The 20,713-nt window shown below is 41.8% G+C and overlaps 1 protein-coding gene across 3 annotated transcripts in view; it reads left to right on the top strand.

The window, feature by feature from the left end:
- The window catches only part of Stx12 (syntaxin 12), a 38,412-nt gene extending 19,292 nt beyond the window's left edge, over positions 1-19,120 (top strand). Inside the window, exons 4-9 of one of the 3 annotated variants that reach the window (XM_052177608.1) lie at positions 2,432-2,573; positions 2,867-2,906; positions 4,509-4,614; positions 6,741-6,813; positions 7,837-7,919; positions 18,188-19,120. In XM_052177608.1, coding sequence (XP_052033568.1) covers positions 2,432-2,573; positions 2,867-2,906; positions 4,509-4,614; positions 6,741-6,813; positions 7,837-7,919; positions 18,188-18,343 — 600 coding nt within the window. In that variant the 3' untranslated portion in view covers positions 18,344-19,120. Of the gene's footprint in view, positions 1-2,431; positions 2,574-2,862; positions 2,907-4,508; positions 4,615-6,740; positions 6,814-7,836; positions 7,920-9,966; positions 12,007-18,187 lie in introns of those variants that run through there. The other 2 variants (XM_052177607.1, XM_052177609.1) reach the window with 2 other exon arrangements.
- Positions 19,121-20,713: the final 1,593 nt, after the last annotated feature.

Raw genomic sequence — 20,713 nt, 5'->3', positions numbered from 1 at the left:
GAGTGATGTTCTTTCCTTCCTGCAGCAGTTCTGCTTTTGCCCCAGTGCTGGGATTGCAGCCCACAGAGTTTTCCTTGGGGGGTTCTTTGTTTGAGACAAAGTTTCACTGTGTGGCTCTGGCTGGTCTAGAACTGACTTCATGAGGCTGGCCTTGTACTTATTCACTGCCTGCCTCTCCCTCCCAAGTGCTGGTATCGAATCGTGTCCAGCCTGTTAAAATCTTTTTAATGCAAAGATTAAAATCCCAGAAATAAGGAAACTTTCCTCACCTAAATTGGCTTTCAGTAGTGCCATCACTCTCCCGGGTTTGAAGTCTGAGTCATTCTAATTTTACCCTCTTCCTCTGTCTTTAGTCATAAGTCATAATGTTTCTTAAACTCCTTTTTGTGACCCAATTACTGCCATTGTGTCCTCCTACCCATTAAACCTAGATTGTTGCAGTAATTTTTTTATTCTCATTCCAGCTAGTAAGCTTCACAGCCTAATTTCTCTACACTAGTAGGTTGTCCTTGACAGGCAGTGTGCCTCACTCTGTTGGTTGGTATGCTCCCCAGAGGTGATGCTGAGTGCACTAGGTTGACCTTTAGAATTGACTTGTCACCTTCCCCGCGTCCCTGTTTTTCTGTTTTAGCTCCCTTATGAATGCACCTTTGGACCCAACCAAACTGCCTCCTTTTTTTTTTAAAGATTTATTACTTTATGTATGTGTCTATATTCACTGTCTGCAGACACATCAAAAGAGGGTGTCTGATCCCATTGCAGATGATTGTGAGCCACCATGTGGTTGCTGGGAATTGAACTCGTGACCTCTGGAAGAGCAGTCAGTGCTCTTAATTGCTGAGCCATCTCTCCAGCCCCTCCTTTTTTTTTTTTTTTAAGTTATGATATTTTCCTACTTTATTATGTAGGAAAATAAGGTATTTTAAAAAATATGGTATTGACTGGGCAGTGGAGGCACAATGCCTTGGGAGGTATAGGAAGGTGGATTTCTATGAGTGTAAGGACAGCTTGGTTTATTGATCAAGTGACAGGACAGCCAGGACTGCACGGAAAAATCCTGTCTTGAAAAACCATTAAAAAAAGAAGGGGAGCCTGACAGTGGTAGTGCAGGCCTCTAATCCCAGCACTTGGGAGGCAGAGGCAGGCGGATTTCTGAGTTCGAGGCCAGCCTGGTCTACAGAGTCAGAGAAACCCTGTCTCAAAAACAACAACAAAAAAAACCAATAAAAACAAAAACAAAAAGCAAAAAAGGAAGAGGACGAACAGGTGAAGAAGGATATGTCATTTAAGTGAGATATTTAGCTCAGAGAGATAAGTAGTGTAGTGATGGTAGCCTGTAGGTAAATAAAGTAGTTTTTTTTAAGTTCTTGGATTTTTTATTATCTATCTATCTATCTATCTATCTATCGTATGTGAGTATACCATTGCTCTCTTCAGACACACCAGAAGAGGGTATCGGATCCCATTACAGATGGTTGTGAGCCACCATGTGGTTGCTAGGATTTGAACTCAGGACCTCTGGAAAAGCAGTCAGTGCTCTTAACTGGTGATCCATCTCTCCAACCTGAAAAAAAATTTTTTTTTTTTTTTGATACAGGGTTTCTCTGTGTGACCCTGGCTGTCCTGGAACTTACTCTGTAGACCAGGCTGGCCTTGAACTCAGAAATCTGCCTGCCTCTGCCTCCCCGAGTGCTGGGATTAAAGGCATGTGCCACCACTGCCCAGCCAACCCGAAAATTTTAAAACTCAAAAAGAAAAACTGTAAAGGAGAATAATGGTAATTTTCAGGAAAACTAACAGTATAGAAATGGTTTCATCAAAACAAACAAACAAAGAAACAAACAAACAAACAAAAAAAAAACAAAAAAAGCCAGGCAGTGGTGGCGCACCCCTGTAATCCTAGCACTCTGGGAGGCAGAGGCAGGCGGATTTCTGAGTTCGAGGCCAGCCTGGTCTACAGAATGAGTTCCAGGACAGCCAGGGCTACACAGAGAAACCCTGTCTTGAAAAAAAGAAAAAAGAAAAAAAAAAAAAAAGAAAAAAGAAAAATGTTTTCAATACCTCCCAAAATCCCCAAGATAAAAAAAAAAAAAAAAAAAACAGAAAAACTTTTTTATTTTGATAATAAAAAAAAAATGATGTTCTGAGCTCAAAAGCCTTTACTATGCATTTAGATTCTCCAGGGACCAAATGTTCCAAATTGCAATTCCTTTTGAGTACTGTGGTAAATGCCTCCTCTTCCCAGGTTCATCAGTGTGCTTTGACCTGGTCCATAGGATTAGCTGGGAATTTGATTCAGGAAGGAACAAACTTAGCATTTAAGGAAAAGCCTATTTTGTAATAACAAGTATATAATTGTGCTTTTACTCAGTATTAAACGGAATAATTCTGAGGTCACTTGAGATTTCAAGTTCTTGTTTCCTCTCCTCAGCGCCAGCAGAAGCTTCAGAAGGAGCGGCTCATGAATGACTTCTCCTCGGCCTTAAACAACTTCCAGGTTGTGCAGAGAAAGGTATCTGAGAAGGAAAAGGAGAGTATTGCCAGAGCGAGAGCTGGATCTCGTCTTTCCGTAAGTTCATTCCCAACAGAAGGAAGGCCTGTCCCTGCCCCAAGTGTGCACCCACGTGTTCCTGTCTCCACCAGAGAGCATGCTTCCTGTTCCCCGCCCAAACCCAAAGGCAGGGCTACTTTCTCCCTTTTTGAACTTGTTTCTTACTCAAGACAGATTGCAGAGTATCACCTTAGAGCTGTGGTCAGGGTGGAGGGGTCACAACTTAGTACTGGAGCCAAGGCAGCGCTTATTTTGTGTATGTTCTCTGGCATGTTTTTGGATAACAGCAGCGACCACCATCTGTTTTCTAGGCAGAAGACAGGCAAAGAGAAGAGCAGCTTGTCTCGTTTAACAGGTAAAAGGTCATTCAGCCAGCATGCTGGAGAGGTACTGTGAATCCACACCTTTGTGTCCATTTTTCTTTTTCTTTTTTTATGTATGTGGAGGTTTTGCCTTCATGTAAAATTCTGTGTTCCGTGTGTATGCCTGGTGCCCACAAAGGCCAGAAGAGAGCTTTGGATCCCTTGAAACTAGAGTTCCAGATAGATGTAAGCTACCATGTAGGTGCTGGGAATTAAACCTGGGTCTTCTGTAAGAACAACAGTGATCTTTACTGTTGAACTATCTCTCCAGTCTCTTTGTGACTATTTTTTTACTTAAAAATTAAAAATAAAAAAAAAAAAATCAGGGCTGGTTGTAGTGGCATATGCCTTTAATCCCAGCACGGATAAGCAGAGGTGAGTGGATCTCTGTGAATTCAAGGCCAGCTTGGTTTACATAGTGAGTTCTAGAACTGCTAGACCATATAGTGAGAGCCCATCTCAAAACAAACAAACAAACAAACACCTAACATAAGTAAATAAGATGAGGATTTGAGCCAGGCATGTAATGTATACCTGTAGCCCTAGCATTTTGGGGATGAGGGAAGAGGATCAAGAGGATTGGAGGTAGCCTAGGCCTTATAGCTTGTCTGTCAAATAAGTAAGTAAATGAATAGAGTTGGAGAGATGATTTAGTGGTTAAGAATACCAGCGGCTTTTGCAGAGGAACAGGTTCAGTTCCCAGTACTCACGTGGTGGCTCACAGTCGTCTGCAGTCCAGTGTCAGAGGATCCAGTGCTGTCTTCTGGCTACCAGGGCCCATGCCGAGCTCCAATTTCTTTTTAAAGATTTATTTATTTATTTATTTTGTATGTACAGACACACCAGAAGAGTGTATCAGATCTCATTACAGATGGTTGTGAGCTACCATGTGGTTGCTGAGAATTGAACTCAGGACCTCTGGAAGAATAGTCAGTGCTCATAACCATTGAACCATCTCTCTAGCCCCCTAATTTTTTTTTTAATTTAATAAATAGTACAATTTTCTTGTAAGTGTACTTACAACTATCTGAAACTTTAGTTTCAAGGGATCCAAAGTTTTTTTCTTGCCTTTGTGGGAACCAGGCATACTCAAGGAAATTCCTGGGAACCAGATGTGGTTCTGACAGATGAGTTGATGAAACCCTATTTGGTGGCTTAGTGTATTTTCTTCCCTTCACTTAGTGCCCTGGTACCAGCCCTGCTTATACTTTGAGAGTTTCTTGAAGAGCTGGTCTGTGCAATTCATTGAGTTAAACCTCTGGATACCTCCCTAGTCTAGCAAGTCCTAGCAAAACTGGAAAAAAAAAAAAAAAAACCTAAGTGGAAAAGGCAAAGAGTCCTGTCCTCCATACTTCTGCCTCATCTCAGTTTTGCCTGTACAGGGCTGAAGTTTTATTTTCTTTATATACTTCAAAGATAAGAAATATCGTATCTTTGCCTTTGGATGGGAAATGTGGCCCACAGGGATTTTGTACTGATAGCAGAAGAGTTAGGTCCTGAGTAGCATCTATCTAGGTTCTGCTATTAGCAGAGATGTAGTTATATCTCCTCATACCTTAGAGAGAAGGAATCAACTGGTGCTTGTCTCCCTGTAGCCATGAGGAGTGGAACCAAATGCAGAGCCAGGAGGAAGAGGCGGCCATCACTGAGCAAGACCTGGAACTTATTAAAGAGAGGGAAATGGCGATTCGGCAGCTGGAGGTGAGAGGCAGGCTATGGCTTTTCTTTGGCTCAAGTGTCTGCAGATACTAGGTAATTTTTTTTTCCAGATTTATATGAAAAGAGCTGGATTAAGTCTTTGTGTGTTTTTATATTATCTATCAATTTAGTTGTGCCAAAATTGAACTACTGCTACGTTTTGTTGGCCTGGGCACTCAAAAGCACCCAGATTCTTGCTCAAACTCCACTTAGTGTATGGTCTCTGGGAGAGATGCATGCATGAAAAACATCAAGGCAGATGATACAATGTTGATTCCTAAAACTTTCCCATCTCAGTGGCCATCTCCAGGAAAAGCAGGGTTCTGTGTGGAGAACCTTTTCATACTCTGAATAGCCTGTCAGAAAGGCAGACTCCAGCTCTACATTTGTACATTCTGAAGTCCAGTTCCAAGGATGGCTCTTGTCACATCATTGGGTCAGACTTGGAACTATTTTTGATGTGGGGGTGAGGAAAAGTTCTGTAGGCTGTCCTTGGCTCCTTGAGCTCTATCATGACCAAGGCAACTGAATTAAAAAAAAAAAAAAAAATATATATATATATTTAAATGCTGTTAAATGTATGATCACATGGTGAGGTAGTTTGGATGAGTATTGCTGTAGATTATTTGGGAAGGATTAGGAGGTGTGGTTTAAACTTTTAAATTTTTAAAATTTAGGGTTTTTTTTTTTTTGTATTTTTATGTTTATGAGTGCTCTTGGATATCAGAAAAGGGGTCAGATCCCTTGGAACTAGAGTTCTGGGTGGTTGTGAGCTGCTGTGGTCGTGCTGGGAATTGAACCTGGGTCCTCTGCAAGATCAACAAGTGCTCTTAACTGCTGAGCTATCTCTCCGGCATTTAATTAGGAGTTTGCCTACAGTTTAGGCAGGCATGGCCTTGAGGCAATAGCTGTGAGCTTACATCTGATCAACAAGTTGGAGGCAGAGAGAGAGTGAAGTTGGGCCTGGCTTGTTCTTTTGGAACTTCAGAGTCTACCCCTAGTGACACACCTCCTCTAAGGTGAATCATGGTATGCACTCACTAATAAGTGGTTATTAACCTAGAAAACTGGAATACCCAAAACATAATCCACACATCAAATGAGGTACAAGAAGAAAGGAGGAGTGGCCCCTGGTTCTGGAAAGACTCAGTGAAACAGTATTCGTCAAAACCAGAACGGGGAAGTGGGAAGGGGTGGGTGGGAGGACAGGGGAAGAGAAGGTGGCTTACGGGACTTTCGGGGAGTGGGGGGGCTAGAAAAGGGGAAATCATTTGAAATGTAAATAAATTATATTGAATAAAAAAAAAATTAAAAAAAAAAAACAAGGCCACACCTCCTGATCCTTCCTGAGTGGCCTTCTACCTGGGGCAATACTTATTCAAAGCACACCATATGAACATACCTTTAACAGGCGCCAGTCCGTTGTTCCTCCACTTCCTGACTTGTGTTAGGCCATGGCTTATTACCTATGAAAGTAGAAACCTGAACATAGAGAATCTTCCTCCATCACTGCTGGGGATACTGTGCAGTGAGCCCACCAAGCTGGGGAGTTATTAAACTTTCTTCAGTCAGAACAGTGAAGTTGCCCTTTCACCCTGCCAACTGTTCCCCAGCATCGAAACTGTCAGTTGGGAGTTGTTTATAGGGCATCATCCAAGTGACACAGAATCCAACAGGTCCTCATGTAGACCCAGAGTCTGTCCTGGGGAAACCATCTCCTTGGTTGGTTTTCTTGTATGTGTTTTCCAGGCAGCACAGTCCTAGAAGCCATTTAAATTCTCTCGTCAAAAGTCCTAGTAGCCACTGACATTGGTCTGCTCTACCTAGAGCCGTCACACTGAGCATGTGTCCACCACAGCTCGCCAGCTTCTGTTGGATATAGTTTAGGCTTATCCTTATGATCTTATTAGTTCCCAGATAACATGTACCATTAATATTGCTCAATGAGTTGGTTGCATATCTTTTGTTCTACAGTATTAGGTAAGCAGCAATAGATAGTTTTTTATTCATGGAGAAACCTTTAAAGCACATGTGATTGTTAATCTTTAGAGAAAGAAAGGCAAGAAATCTTCTAATATGTTGCTTAATGTGAGCTAATTGTTTTTTGTTTTTTTTTAAATCTCCCTTAGGCTGACATTTTGGATGTCAATCAGATATTTAAAGATTTAGCTATGATGATCCATGACCAAGGTGATCTGATTGGTATGTACCATTTATACACCTAACCTTAGGGTGAGTACAGAGAACTCAGTAAGATGGCTCACTGTAAACTTATACAGTCAGCTGTAGAGGCTCAAGAGGGTGCTTGGTGGTGAGCCCTGTCCACTTGTTGTAAGCTGCAAGTCTGTTAGAGAAAGGGCTGTCAGCACCCCAGCCTCCAGCTCCAGACTCTGCGGGATTGTGGGGTTAGTAGTTTTAAAAAGCTTTTTAATGTAGAAATGATCTCAAATTTATAAAAAGCTGCAAAATAAAAGCAACACAAGGAATCTTTTCTATATCCTTACCCAGAGTTTTCCTGATTAGTAGCATTTTGCCCCATTTACTTTGTGATGATGCCCTATCAGTGTGTGTAGATACATAAATATGTGGTACGCACACCTCCCACAGTCTTTTTTTCTTAAACCCGATGTAAGTAAGTTACATAATTAGTAACCCCTTGCTATTAAATATGTTAGTATTTCTGAAGAATGGTGCTGTTCTCTTATCAATTTAGAAACGCGTAGCTGGAACGGCAGTGATGCCTGTAACCTCCACAGTCATGTAGATATGTGACAGTCAGGAGTTTAGGCCAGCATCAGCTACGTGGCATGTTGCTGAGGATGCTGAGACCATCTTAGACTACATGAGACCCTATCTCAGAAAACTAAATGAAAAGAAGTAAATTTTTGATCTCATGGCTGGTTGGTTTGGATAGTAATGGTGAATCTAAGGCCTGTGCCATTGGATCTGTTCAGAGGGGCTGGATAGATGGCACAGCAGCTGAGAACAGTGGCTGCTCTTCTAAAAGACTATGGTTTGATTCCCAGCACCTACACACCAGCTCACAACCATTTGTAACTCTAGTTCTAAGGGACCCAACACCCTCCAGGCATGTACACGGTACAGAGACATGCATGCAGACAAAACATCCATATACTTTTAAAAAAATTAAAAAGAAAGAAGATTTGTTTGTTTTCAGTATTGAAATACCTGAATGTGCTAAAACATGCATTGTATTTTTTACAGATAGCATAGAAGCCAATGTGGAAAGCTCAGAGGTGCATGTGGAAAGAGCCACTGATCAGCTACAAAGAGCTGCTTACTATCAGGTAAAAGCCAATATCAAAGAAAGTCACTCTGTGCTGTAGACTCAGTGACCCCCAGGCTGTCCTAACGCATTGCTGGCAGCTGCAGCCTTTTGCCTGAGTTTAGGTTGGAGGCAGGCAGTCATAGTTTGCAGCTCCAGTCCCATTTTTAGTATTTATCTTTGCAGCCAGATCTCCAACACCATCAAATCCTGAATAACTTATACAGAAGCCGTGTGGCTGTACAGCTAATGCCACGAGTGAGCTTGATGCCTAAAGTCTAGTATGATTATAATCTTATATCCTAAGTGGGTGGGGGGTGGGTCTGTTGGGAGAGTAAGAGCTGCAGGGAGCACAGAGCTTCAGAGACATGGTAGCCAGTAGTGACTCAGAACCAGCTGTGACGGCTCGTTGTAAATAGGCCTTAATCATTATGAAGCTGTCACCAGAGGTGATGCTTCTGCCTTTATGAGAGTCGTTTTGTTTTGTTTTGTTTTGTTTTGAGACAAGCTCTCATTGTATAGTCCTGGCTGGCTTAGAATTCACTTTGTAGAGCAGGCTGGCTTGGAACTCACAAAGATTCTCCTGCCTCTGCCTCCCATGTGCTGAGATTAAAGGTGTGTGGCACAGGACCCTACTCTTTCTTTTTCTTTTCTTTTCTTTTTTTTTTTTCAAGACAGGGTTTCTCTGTATAGCCCTGGCTGTCCTGGAACTCACTCTGTAGACCAGACTGGCCTCAAACTCAGAAATCCTCCTGCCTCTGCCTCCCAAGTGCTGGGATTAAAGGTGTGTACCACCACCACCCGGCTCACCCTACTCTTTCTGTGAGTCTATAATTCAGGTTTTAGATACCAAAAAAATGATGTCCTCATTTGGTGTTGCATGGCTTTTTAGACATAACTAGCATTTTAGTCATTTTCTGTATTCCTAGGGTAGCTGTACCTGGGAATATGCTTGAGGAAGTTGAGTTTCATAATGGTATTCTTGAAGACTTATGATTATAGTTTACAGTAGTAAAAGAGTAATCACATCTACTCAGTGTCGTAGTATGTGGGAACTAAAGGATGTTAATGAGATGGTAGCCAAAAGGAGAGTTTGTGCTAATGCTATCGAGAGGAACATGAAACATCCAGTATGATGCAGTTATTCCAAAGAGGGATGTGCACGGGTGATGGAGCAGGAGGAGCCTGGCATGCTGGCATGGCCTTTAACCCAGCTTTCAAGAGGCCGAGACAGTGGATCTCTATAGAGTAAGCTAACCTGGACGGTAAAGAGAGAGCTCCAGGCCAGCCAAGGCTGCATAGTGAGACCTTATCTGAAACAAAAACAGAAACAAATGAAAGCAGAAAGAAATAGAATCTTATGTTAACAGTCTTATCTATGGATGATTATTTTCTTTCTACTGCTCGTATATTTTACAATGAACATACAATCTGATAGGTGTGAAGTGGGTTTTAAAATACATACACAAGGACCTAGGGAGAAGGCTCAGTGGTTAGAGCAAACAGGAGACCTGGAGTCCAAATCCTCAGCTTTGTTGCTGCCAGCAGCTACAGGTGAACTGGAGACCTGAAAGAGAATTCTGGGGATATACGGGGAGGAAACGAAAGAGAAATGAGTCAGGACGACATTAGTCGATCATGGGGACAAGCTTCCACAGGTGGATGTGGCAGATGCTTGTAATTCCAGCCATGGAGGTAGAGGCAATTCAAGAGCAAACTGGCTAGTGTGAGACAAGTCATATCAGCAAATTATACCCAGAACAAAGGCACAGCTCCTCCACCAGTTTGTATTTGGGAATGATTACACTTGCAGTATACTTAGAACTGGAGACTTGAGATTTTGGAGAAGATGTTTGCATCTTTATGCATGCTAAGAGTTAATTATAGGCTGGGGATGCCACTCAGAAGTGGGGTGCTTACCTACCATGCACAAGCACTTGGGTTACATCTCAGCAGGGAAATATAAGGGTGTTCTGAATGACAAGGAGTCAGATAAAGATGCACTCTGAATTTTAGGTTTAAAAATGTTTACTGGTTTCATGAGTGTCTTTAAATATTTCTTTCCTCAGAAAAAATCTCGCAAGAAGATGTGTATCCTCGTGCTTGTCCTGTCAGTGATTGTTACGGTCTTGGTAGTTGTTATCTGGGTTGCTTCTAAATGAAGTGTGCTTGCCTCAGAGCCTTCTCCTGCTGAGTTGTTTTCAAGGGCAAGTGCTTGATGGAGTCTTGCCAGAACAAACTGACCACAGAAGAGAGTGTGTACCAGAGTGTCCTGTGATAATTTAGCTAGAATCTATCTACTAACTAGTCCTTGGAATTAGTGAACATGGAGACAGTATTTATCACTTTATGCATACATTCTATTCATTTCTCAAATAACGAATTAACTTATGTATGTTTTCTTTTTTCTTGTATTTTGATTGCCCTTTATTGCAAATGTTTATTGACAGTTCCATTGTGGATATTCTTTTTGACAGGTGACACTACATCATAAAATTGTCTTTTTGTATATACACAAACTTTATCTTTTTATGAGTATCTGAGATAAATTTCCCTCTGGAGCCAGCCTATTAGAGTCTGAGAAACTGTACAATATGCCAGTAATTTTTATTATTTAACATTTTGATTTAGTTTCTGAGGGGTCCATTCTCTGTTTTGTAAGATTTTTGGCACTATATATTACTGGGGAGTAAGAACATTGCACCTGTGACTTCAGATGAGATGGGAAGAACCTTGCAGAGTGGGCCCATTGCCAGGATGTGTGGGAAGTCTGGGTTTGAGGTAAATTGACTTTATTGTCTGCTGGTATTTAGAGTCCATCCTTACACACTAAGTCACCCCAATCCTGTTTTAAAGAGGATTGGTTCATTACCATGCTTATAATCAGCTGGGTTGCACCTGTCTGCATAGAACTGAAGAATTAGGCACAGCATGATTTTGGAAAGCAAATGAGGATTGTTTGGAATGATTTCATCTGGCTCACTTGTGGCTTTCATTCTGGTGAATGATAAATTTTGCTGTCAAAGACTGATCCTGACCCTTGTAAGGTTTGCCTGGCTTTGATAGCAAGATTTTGAAATTTAGACTGAAGTGGGGTTTAAAAGTAACTCTGTGTGAACCTACTGATAAAGCAAAGGTTCCTTTTGTAAATAATACTGGTTTAGTGATGTTAGACTTAGCCTAATTTATGAACAAGAGATCAAACTCTGTAGTTTTAGATGAAAACAGTTTTAATAAAATGTTTCTGTCTTGTATATAAATGTTGTCTACTGCCCATTTTCACAGGCCTAGAACAGTCAAGAGAGCGTGTAACTGATTTAGGCTCTCAGATAAATGTGAATTGAGGCCAGAAACGTCAGCCCAGCCTTCCCTGAATTAGAGGATCTGGCTACTGTGGCTATATTTATGTTTGTTTCTTCAAGCCCTCGTACTGTTATTGAATCTTGTTTTACACTAATGTGATCAGGAGAGAAATCAGGGCCCAGATGCATAAGTTTCTCACACGTTTGCACCACCCTGCCTACTGAATGCCAATAAACATTCGCAAGCTTCTGTGGTTATTTTTATGAGTAAACATCCTCATGACATAGGTATTAGGAACTGTTCTGCCATGAGAAACACAGAACTGCAAGAAGACTGGAGAGCAGGTAAGGTTTGGCTTTCGAGTAGAAAAGGCTTTGCTGCCTTCCTTTGAAAAACAGGACAGAGAGCAATTGTGGTTTGCACACACTTCTAATTCTAGTACCTGAGAAGACAAGACAGGTGGGTTGTGAGTTCAAGCCCAGACTGGGATACATGAGAGGTTTGAGATCAAACTGTTTTTAAGAGAAAGATGGAGAGGAAGAAAAGCTGTCTGCATGACACAGTGGCCCACATGGTAACTTCAGAGGGAAATCCTTGTTCTCACATCATAATTGGACATGGATGCATCATTTGTGACAGTCCAAGAAATAAAAGATTGGATCTGTTGTGAAAAGCTATTGGGAACAACAAAGTGTCTGTGATTGTGTAATACTGTGGTGGCTGTCTCGATGACTGTGGGAATAAGTAGGAACTCGTCCTGGAGTTGTAGCAGTTTTCAGGGAGCTCTAATAAACCTATTCCTAGAACCTGCTTTGTACTTGATTATCTCTGGTGGCACTATGGTCTGGGTCAGTAGCTCTTGCCTTCATCTTAGAAAGGTTTTTAAAAAGTGCTGAAGCCCTGGTCTCCCTGCTCAGATATTCAACTTTCATTAGTCTGGTGTATTTCCTACATAAGAATTGCTCCACATGCATACTGTGTGCAGCCACAGCGGAGAAACTAGACTGGAATATAAAATACCTGAGGAACCCTAGCCCACCAGTGACCTGTTGATGGTATTTGGACAAGTTGCTTAGTTCATAAACCCCATATTTTATCAAGTGCTTGCATCCATCCTATCCTATCCTATCCTTCTTTTTATCTATCTATCTATCTATCTATCTATCTATCTATCTATCTATCTATCTATCTATCTATTATAAAATTCCTAACAGATGTCTAGTCTAAACATGCACATTGTAAATATGTTTCTATATTCCTATCTACTTTTCACCTCGTTTTCAGTTTCCTTTATTGACATTGAAAAGTTCTAGGAGTGCTGGGAACTTTTTAAAAAGAGAAAAAAGGGGGCTGGAGAGCTGGCTCAGCAATTAAGAGCACTGACTACTCTTCCAGAGGTCCTGAGTTCAATTCCCAGCAACCTCCTGGTAGCTCACAACCATCTGTAATGGGATCTGATGCCCTCTTCTGGTGTGTCTGAAGACAGCTACAGTGTACTCATATACAAAAAATAAATTTAAAAAAAGTAGATTTTTAAATTTTATTTTCTGTGTATGAATGTTTGCTTGTATATATGGCTACGTACCATGTGCGTACCTGGTGCCTTCAGAATTCAGAGCAGGGGACAGATCCCTGGCACTAATACTACAGATGATTGTGAGCCACCATGTGTATACTGGGAACCAAACCTTAATTCTCTACACAAGCAACAAATACGCTTAACTGCTGAGCTGTCTTTCAGCCCTCCTAGCAGTCTCTTAAAATGAATTTGTGCTATGTAGAGTTAATAAAAGTATTCTAGTCACTTAATTGGTAATATGTCACAATAAGAACTTGATACATATTAGATTGTTGTTCACAGAGCATTTCTGTTTGTGTGTGTAAACCCACGTGCATACACATCTTTTTTATTTCACTAAGGAATACTTACCCACACAGTATGAAGTCTGTGACATTTGAACTAAACTTACACCTCAAAGCGAAATTACCAAGCATGCAGGGTAATAAAGGCCGTGAATCTTAGCACTCGGGAGGTAGAGGGAGGTAGATCTCCATGAATTCAAGGCTGTCCTGGCCTTTATAGGAAGTTCCAGGCCAGAGTTTCTTTGTGTAGCCCTGGCTGTCCTGCAACTCACTCTGTAGACCAGGCTGGCCTCGAACTCAGAAATCTGCCTGCCTCTGCCTCCCAAGTGCTGAGATTAAAGGCATGTATCACCATTGCCCTGCCTGTTTGTTTTTTGTTGTTGTTTTTTTAATTTTGTTTTCAAAAAAAAAAAAAAGCAAGGAGTGCAGTGAGGAAGAGGTACAAGCTATGGAACAGGCAGTGGGAGGATGGGAGGGGAGAATAAAATATAGAATGTAAAAAATAATAAGTAAAAAAACAAAAAACAAATAATCTCAGAAGCCCTACTGAGTTGACATAAGGGAAAAATAACAGGATTCAGATTACTGAAATTATCAAGAGTGATGGCTTTTTCTGCAAGACACAGCAGGATGAAACAAAAGACATCACTCAAGATCTGGCAAGTTGGCCAACAGTCAGAGAAGGATCTGATAAGAATTACTGGTAGAAGAAAGTAGACAAAACCTCCCAGAACCATAGACAGGAGGGTAACTCAAAATCTTGCAAGTCATTGAAAAGGTTAAAGACTTTTCCTCCAGACAAGCTTCTATGCCAGTGACCCTTTGTGGACAAAACATAATAAAGAATGATTATTTTTGAATATAACAACAAAAAAAGCAGGGAAAGAAAGAAAATAAATTACCATTCAGTCAACAAAATAAAACACTAAGCCCCTCATATTCCATTATTTGTTCTGACTTGCATTTTCTGTTCAGAGACTGTCTTAGTCATGGAAATGAAGCCTTTGCTTTGGCTAAGTACAGACCACAGAACTCATGCCACACCTCAGGCCATTCCATTTCCCAGCGTTGGGGGGTCCCCTGATGTTTAACTCTAAGCTTTAAAGGATTCTTTCCAATATTGCTTTCTAGCACTACAAAGTACAAATACTTTACAATGTAACTATAGTTTAGAAGGGTGTGTGTGTGTGTATGTATGTATGTATGTGTACCTTGTATGTGCCTGTGTACCTTGTATGTGCCTGTTGCCCAAGGAGGTGAGAATACAGCATCAGGTCCCCTGAAGCTGGAGTTCGAGATTTAAAAAGCACTTAATTTTCAAAGAATAAACTTATGTTAGTTATAGTGGCACTTGTAAGCCAAAGGAGGTGGATCAGATAAAGACCTTTGATGCCGAGCCTGATAAAACAAGAGGAATCAATGGTTAATGATACACATTTTAGAGTTGGATTATGATTAAAGACCAAGTTTTTACCTGTGGAGAAATGAGAATAATGCTATAGTAAGGTTTTGTTTTATATTTTTAATTATGTCTGAATATTCTTTCCAATTTTTTTTACAGGGTGGGGCTGAGGGAAGCTCATACATGCGTGTAGGTGTGCACATGCATATGTGTAACACCGTATGCTACATATAACAACATGTGCATATGCATATGTGTAACACCATATGCTACATTGAGTGCCTATTATTTTAGTTTGAGACAGGGTCACTTGCAAACTTACTTTGCCAAGTAGGTGAGACTAGCTGGTCAGCGAGCTTCCAGGGCTTTGCCTTTCTCTCTTTTTCCACCTACCCCCATAATTTTTTGGTGTGAATTTCCTATCATACACCCCAACTAATCCCACGAATTTCTCAGTTCCATGTTTGCTCTCCATCCTTGTAACCTCCCCCAAAAGAAAGTAAAAAATAAAAATGAAAAAAGTCTGGCCAGGGAAATTGCCGTGTGTCACACAGTATAACCCTTTGTCCAAACAGCTTTACTTACAAATGTTCATTGCAGTGAGTCATTGGTCTGCTTTGAGGCCTCTGTTTTCTGCTATGCTATCAATACTGGATCCTCACTGGGACTCCCCTATCATACCCTGTTGTTGCCCTGTGCCATGGAGACCCATCCTGCAGCTTTGGTTCTGCCAGACCTGTCCCTTCACACACCAGCAGCCCGTAGATGGGGTAGGTGTTGGGATGGGCCAGCTTAGTGCCCTGGGTCTGTCTGCCTTCCATTCAGGCTCACATTCAGTGTCATTCCTAGATTTTCACTTGGGTTTGAGTGCCCTAAACTTAGGCCCTCAGGCGAGCAAGACAAGTGCTTTATTGACTGAACCATCATCTCAAATCCTACCCATATTTTTGTTGATGCTGGGGAACAGACCTGAGCCTTTATACATGTCATACACAGGACCTAGATTCCTTTAAAAAAAAAAGATTTGTTTATTTTATGTATATGAATGCTCTATCTATATGTACTTCTACATGCCAGAAGATAGCACCAGATCATATTATAGATGGTTATGAGCCACCATTTGGTTGCTGGGGATTGAACTCCCAACCTCTGGAAGAGCAGACAGTGGTCTTAACAGCTGAGCCATCTCTCCAGCTCCAAGGACCTAGATTCTTGATCAAAGTCTCTGTGCTACAAAACCAATTTTTTTTTTTTTAAAAAGGAGCACTTAAATATTAAAATGAGATGGAGCTTGGGTTACAGCTTAGTGGTAAACTCCTTCGTCAACATAGGTGAATCCCTGAATTAACTCCAGGCATGGGCCAGAGAAGGCGATGGTAGATGGCAACTTCATTTGTAGCTCCTAGTTGGCAAAATAAAAATTGACACACCCATTACACTTTCCCCCACATACACACACCCTAAGGTTCAAGGCAGAAATGATAGCTTGAAATAGGAATGTAAAGACTTTAGGTACTTTGCACGTAAATATCCTTTGTGGAATATTTGAGCCTTTAGTGCCAGTAAGCTACTCTGCTAGACTTTCTTATACTTAATATACCTGGAAGGCTACCTGGGAGATTTATTGCAGCCCTTTTCTATATTTTTATTTTACATGTATTTAGCCTTCATGCATGTCTATACACCACATGCATGCTTGGTGCTTAGGAGTTTTAGAAGAGGGAGTTACATCCCCTAGAAGTAGAGCTACAAATGATTATGACCAGCCATGTAGGTGTTGGAAATCAAACCCAGGACTTTTGCAAGAATAACACGTGCTCTTCATGACTGAGCCATTGATAGACCCTTTAATTTTTGTTGTTATGTTTATTTTGGATGGTCATGTATATGTCACAGAATGCATGTAGGAAAGGACAACTTGCAGGTGTCTTCTCTCTTTCTACTATCTGGTTCTAGGGATTGAACTAGGATGTCAAGGTTGGAAGCAAACACCTTACCTGCATAGCCATCTTGCCAGCCCTTGTACAGTGAATCAAGAAGCTAAGACAGGTAATTTGCCCATGATCACATAGCTTGTAAGGGTGGTCATCTTGAGTGTTCACACTTCAAACCACCATTATCCAGTATATACAGTCTGTAACACTGACAGAAGCTGGCCTCACCACATTGTCAGACTGCTTCCTCTAAGGCAAACCTAGAGAAAGCACATTTTCTACTTAAATTTTCAGGAGAATGGTCTCCTTCACCACAACCCCTTGTCCACTTTTCATCCTTTACCCTGCTATATGAAGCTTCCTGCTCATAATGAGTAGCCATATGTCTTAGTCAGGGTTTTACTGTAGTGAACAGACACCATGACCAAGACCAACTCTTACAAGGACAACAATTAGTTGGGGTTAGCTTACAGGTTCAGTCTATTATGAAGGCAGGAACATGGCAACATCCAGGTAGGGATGGTACAGGAGGAGCTGAGAATGCTACATCTTCATCTGAAGGCTGCTAATAGAATACTCACTTCCAGGTAGCTAGGGTGAGGGTCTTTTTTTTTTTTTTTTTTTTTTTTTTTGTCGAGACAGGGTTTCTCTGTGTAGTCCTGGCTGTCCTGGAACTCACTCTGTAGACCAGGCTGGCCTCAAACTCAGAAATCCACCTGCCTCTGCCTCCCAGAGTGCTGGGATTACAGGCGTGCGCCACTGCCCGGCTTAGGGTGAGGGTCTTAAGCCCACACCCACTCCAAGGCCACTTGTCCAAATAGTCCCTGGGCCAAGCATATTCAAACCACTACGTCCCACACCCTGGCCCATAGGCCCATAGGCCCATAGGCCTGACTTGTTCAAACTTGAGTCTATGGGGGGGCCAAACCTAAACATAATCCAAAATACAATGACTCCAACTTAAAAGGTACTCATATTCTATAGCAGTCTCAAAAATGTTTGAAAGTTCAAAGTTCATTCTGGGAGGCAGAGGGAGGCAGATTTCTGAGTTCGAGGCCAGAGTGGTCTACAGAGTGAGTTCCAGGACAGCCAGGGCTACACAGAAAAATCCTGTCTCGAAAAAAAAGCTGATCCGCTGGGTGGTAGTGGCACATACCTTTAATCCCAGCACTTGGGAGGCAGAGGCAGGCGGATTTCTGAGTTCGAGGCCAGCCTGGTGTACAGAGTGAGTTGAAGGACAGCCAGGGCTGCACAGAGAAACCATGTCTCGAAAACAACGACAACAAAGTTCAAAGTTTCTTCGAAGAGCCATCCAATCACTTGACTGTAATCACTAAAGCAAGACAGGAAACCTGCTGGGCAAACTCCAAACTCTGCATCTCCTTGTCTGATTTCAAGGTGATCTTCAGATTTCCAACTCCTTTTTCATCTTTGCTAATGCAACAATTTCTTTTTTCTGGACTGGTTCTACTCCCTATTAGCAACTTTCCTTGGCAGATATCCCACGGCTCTGGAATCTAACATTTTTGGGTCTCCAAGGCAATGTCAACTTTATAGCTTCTTGTTCCAATGTCTAGGATCTACACATGATCTGAGCTCCTCCAAAGAGTTCAGGTCACATCTCCAGCTCTGCTTTCTGTAGCATTCTAGGCTCTGGATAACTCCATTCCATTGCTGCTGTTGTTCTTGGTGATCATCCCATGGTACTGGCATCTCCTATACACTGGGGTCTTCCATTGCAACTAGACTTCACCAATAGTCTCTCACAGGCTCTCTTCATGGTTCCAGGCCTCAACTTCTTTGGATGACCCCATCATTCCTGGACTATCAACTACAACTGAGGCTGCACCTTCTCAGATGGCCTTCCATGACCTCTCACAGTGCCAAGCCTTAGCTGCTCCTCATGACCCCCTCATGCCTTCAAAACCAGTACCATCTGGGTGACTCTCACACATTAGCAAGTCCAGCTGCAACATGAGGTACAACCTTGGCTATCTCTGGAACACAGCTTCTCTGCGCTCTCAGAAAACACTTTCCAGAAAATTTCATTTCAGTGGTGCTGGTCTCTTAATTACTGCTAATTTCTTAGCTCCAGGTAACTAGCATCAACTGTCCCAGTAGTTCCTTTTATTTTTCACTCTAAACCCAGAGCCACATGGCTGAACCTGCTGAGTTCTGCTGCTTGGAGGAGCTGGAACATGGCCCCCTTTTTCTATTATCACCAGCTTTCTGTTTTCCAGTTCCTTCACTGCCTAAGTTTGGCTGTCCTTGCTCTTTATGAGACTTAACAATAGAACAAAGCCTATGATGGGCGTTTCTGAGACTTCCTTTGTTAATGCAACTAAGCTGAGTCTCCTCACTGTAGCCTCAGGTAGACTCTTCAGACAAGGGCAAAAAGCCACATTCTTCACTAACATACCACAAAAAAACAATCTCTAGGCCACATATTGAAATTCTTCACTGAAGCTCTTGGGCCAAGTCTGCAAATTTCAAGTCATTCTCAGTAACAAAGTCTTTCATATTCCTACTAGAATAGCCAATTAAACCACATTGAAAGCATTCCACTGCATTCCAAATCCAAAATCTCCAAATCCACATTCTTCCAAACAAAAGCATAGTCAGGCCTATGACAGCAATACCCCACTCCCAGTACCAACTTCTGTCTTAGTGTTTTACTGCTGTGAACAGACACCATGACCCAGACAATTTTTTTTTTTTTTTTTTGGTATTTTGCATTTGGTTTTTTGGAGACCGGGTTTCTCTGTATAGCCCTGGCTGTCCTGGAACTCACTCTGTAGACCAGGCTGGCCTCAAACTCAGAAATCCACCTGCCTCTGGGATTAAAGGCGTGCACCACTACCACCACCCGGTTCAGACAACTCTTATAAGGACAATATTTAATTGGGGCTGCCTTATATCAGAGGTTCAGTTCATTATCATCAAAGCAGGAATGTGGCAGCATGCAGGTAGGTATGGTACAGGAGAAGCTGAGAGTTACACATTTTCATCTGAAGGCTGCTAGCAGAACACTGACTTTCAGATAGCTAGGACAAAGGTCTTAAGCCCATGCCCACAGTGACACACCCACTCCTGGGCCACACTTCCAAACAGTGCCACTCCCTGGGCCTAACATTGAAACCACTACACCATATAATTTTTCCAGTCTTCATTTGATCATACTAAATATTTTTAAGACTCATTTATATGCGTATGTAAGTGTATGTATGTATGAATGCCACAAATGAGGGCCAGGAGAGAAGGCTAAAGACATAAATAGTCGGGTGCTGCTGAGCAAGCTATCCAACCTCATGTGTTTTTCCCCCTTTGATCACCAGGTCTTCTGTAGGCCACTAAAGCTTCCAACTCACATTGTAGCAAAACTTTTTTTTTTTTAAGATTTATTTATTTTATGTATATGAGTACACTGTAGTTTCATAGATGGTTGATAGATGGTTGTGAGCCATCATTTGGTTTCTGGGAATTGAATTCAGGACCTCTGCTCGCTGCAGCCCAAAGATTTATTTATTTATTATATGCAAGTACACTGTAGCTGACTTCAGACACACCAGAAGAGGGCGTCAGATCTCATTATGGATGGTTGTGAGCCACCATGTGGTTGCTGGGATTTGAACTCAGGACCTTCAGAAGAGCAGTCAGTGCTCTTAACCGCTGAGCCATCTCTCCAGCCCATTGTAGCAAAACTTATGATTCTTCTGCCTGTGCCTTCAGGTGCTAGGATTACAAGTACAGTATCACCACATCTGACCATTTTAAGTTTTTTGTTGTTTTTATGTTACAAGTGGTACTTTTTTTTTTTTTTTTTTTTTGGTTTTTTTGAGACAGGGTTTCTCTGTATAGCCTTGGCTATCCTGGAGGGAGCTCACTCTGTAGACGAGGCTGGCCTCGAACTCAGAAATCTGCCTGCCTCTGCCTCCCAGAGTGCTGGGATTATAGGCGAGCGCCACCACTGCTCGGCTGGTACAGGTAGCTTTTAATGTCTTGTTGTTGTTGTATGGTTCTCCTCCCTCTTTCCACAACAAGGTTTCTCTGTGTGACAGCCCTGGCTGTCTTGGAATTCCTCTGTAGATCAAGGTGGCCATGAACTGGCATAGATATACCTTCCTCTGCCTCTGCCTCCATTGTTCTGGAATTAAAGACATGTGCCGCCACCACCACCCAGTTTTGTTTTTTTAACTTTTTTTTGAAACTCTTTCAATTTTAAAGAAATCTGTCAAAATCTTAAAATACTAATGTCTTTAGATTCTAGTGTAGAGAACTGTTAGAAACTTAAGAAATTAATCTCTCTCTCTGGCT

The sequence above is a fragment of the Apodemus sylvaticus genome, chromosome 3 (genome assembly GCF_947179515.1).
Source record: "Apodemus sylvaticus chromosome 3, mApoSyl1.1, whole genome shotgun sequence".
Classification (NCBI taxonomy): Eukaryota; Metazoa; Chordata; class Mammalia; order Rodentia; family Muridae; genus Apodemus; species Apodemus sylvaticus.
The sequence above is the reverse complement of the archived record's forward strand: the minus strand, read 5'-3'. Positions and strand labels throughout refer to the sequence as shown.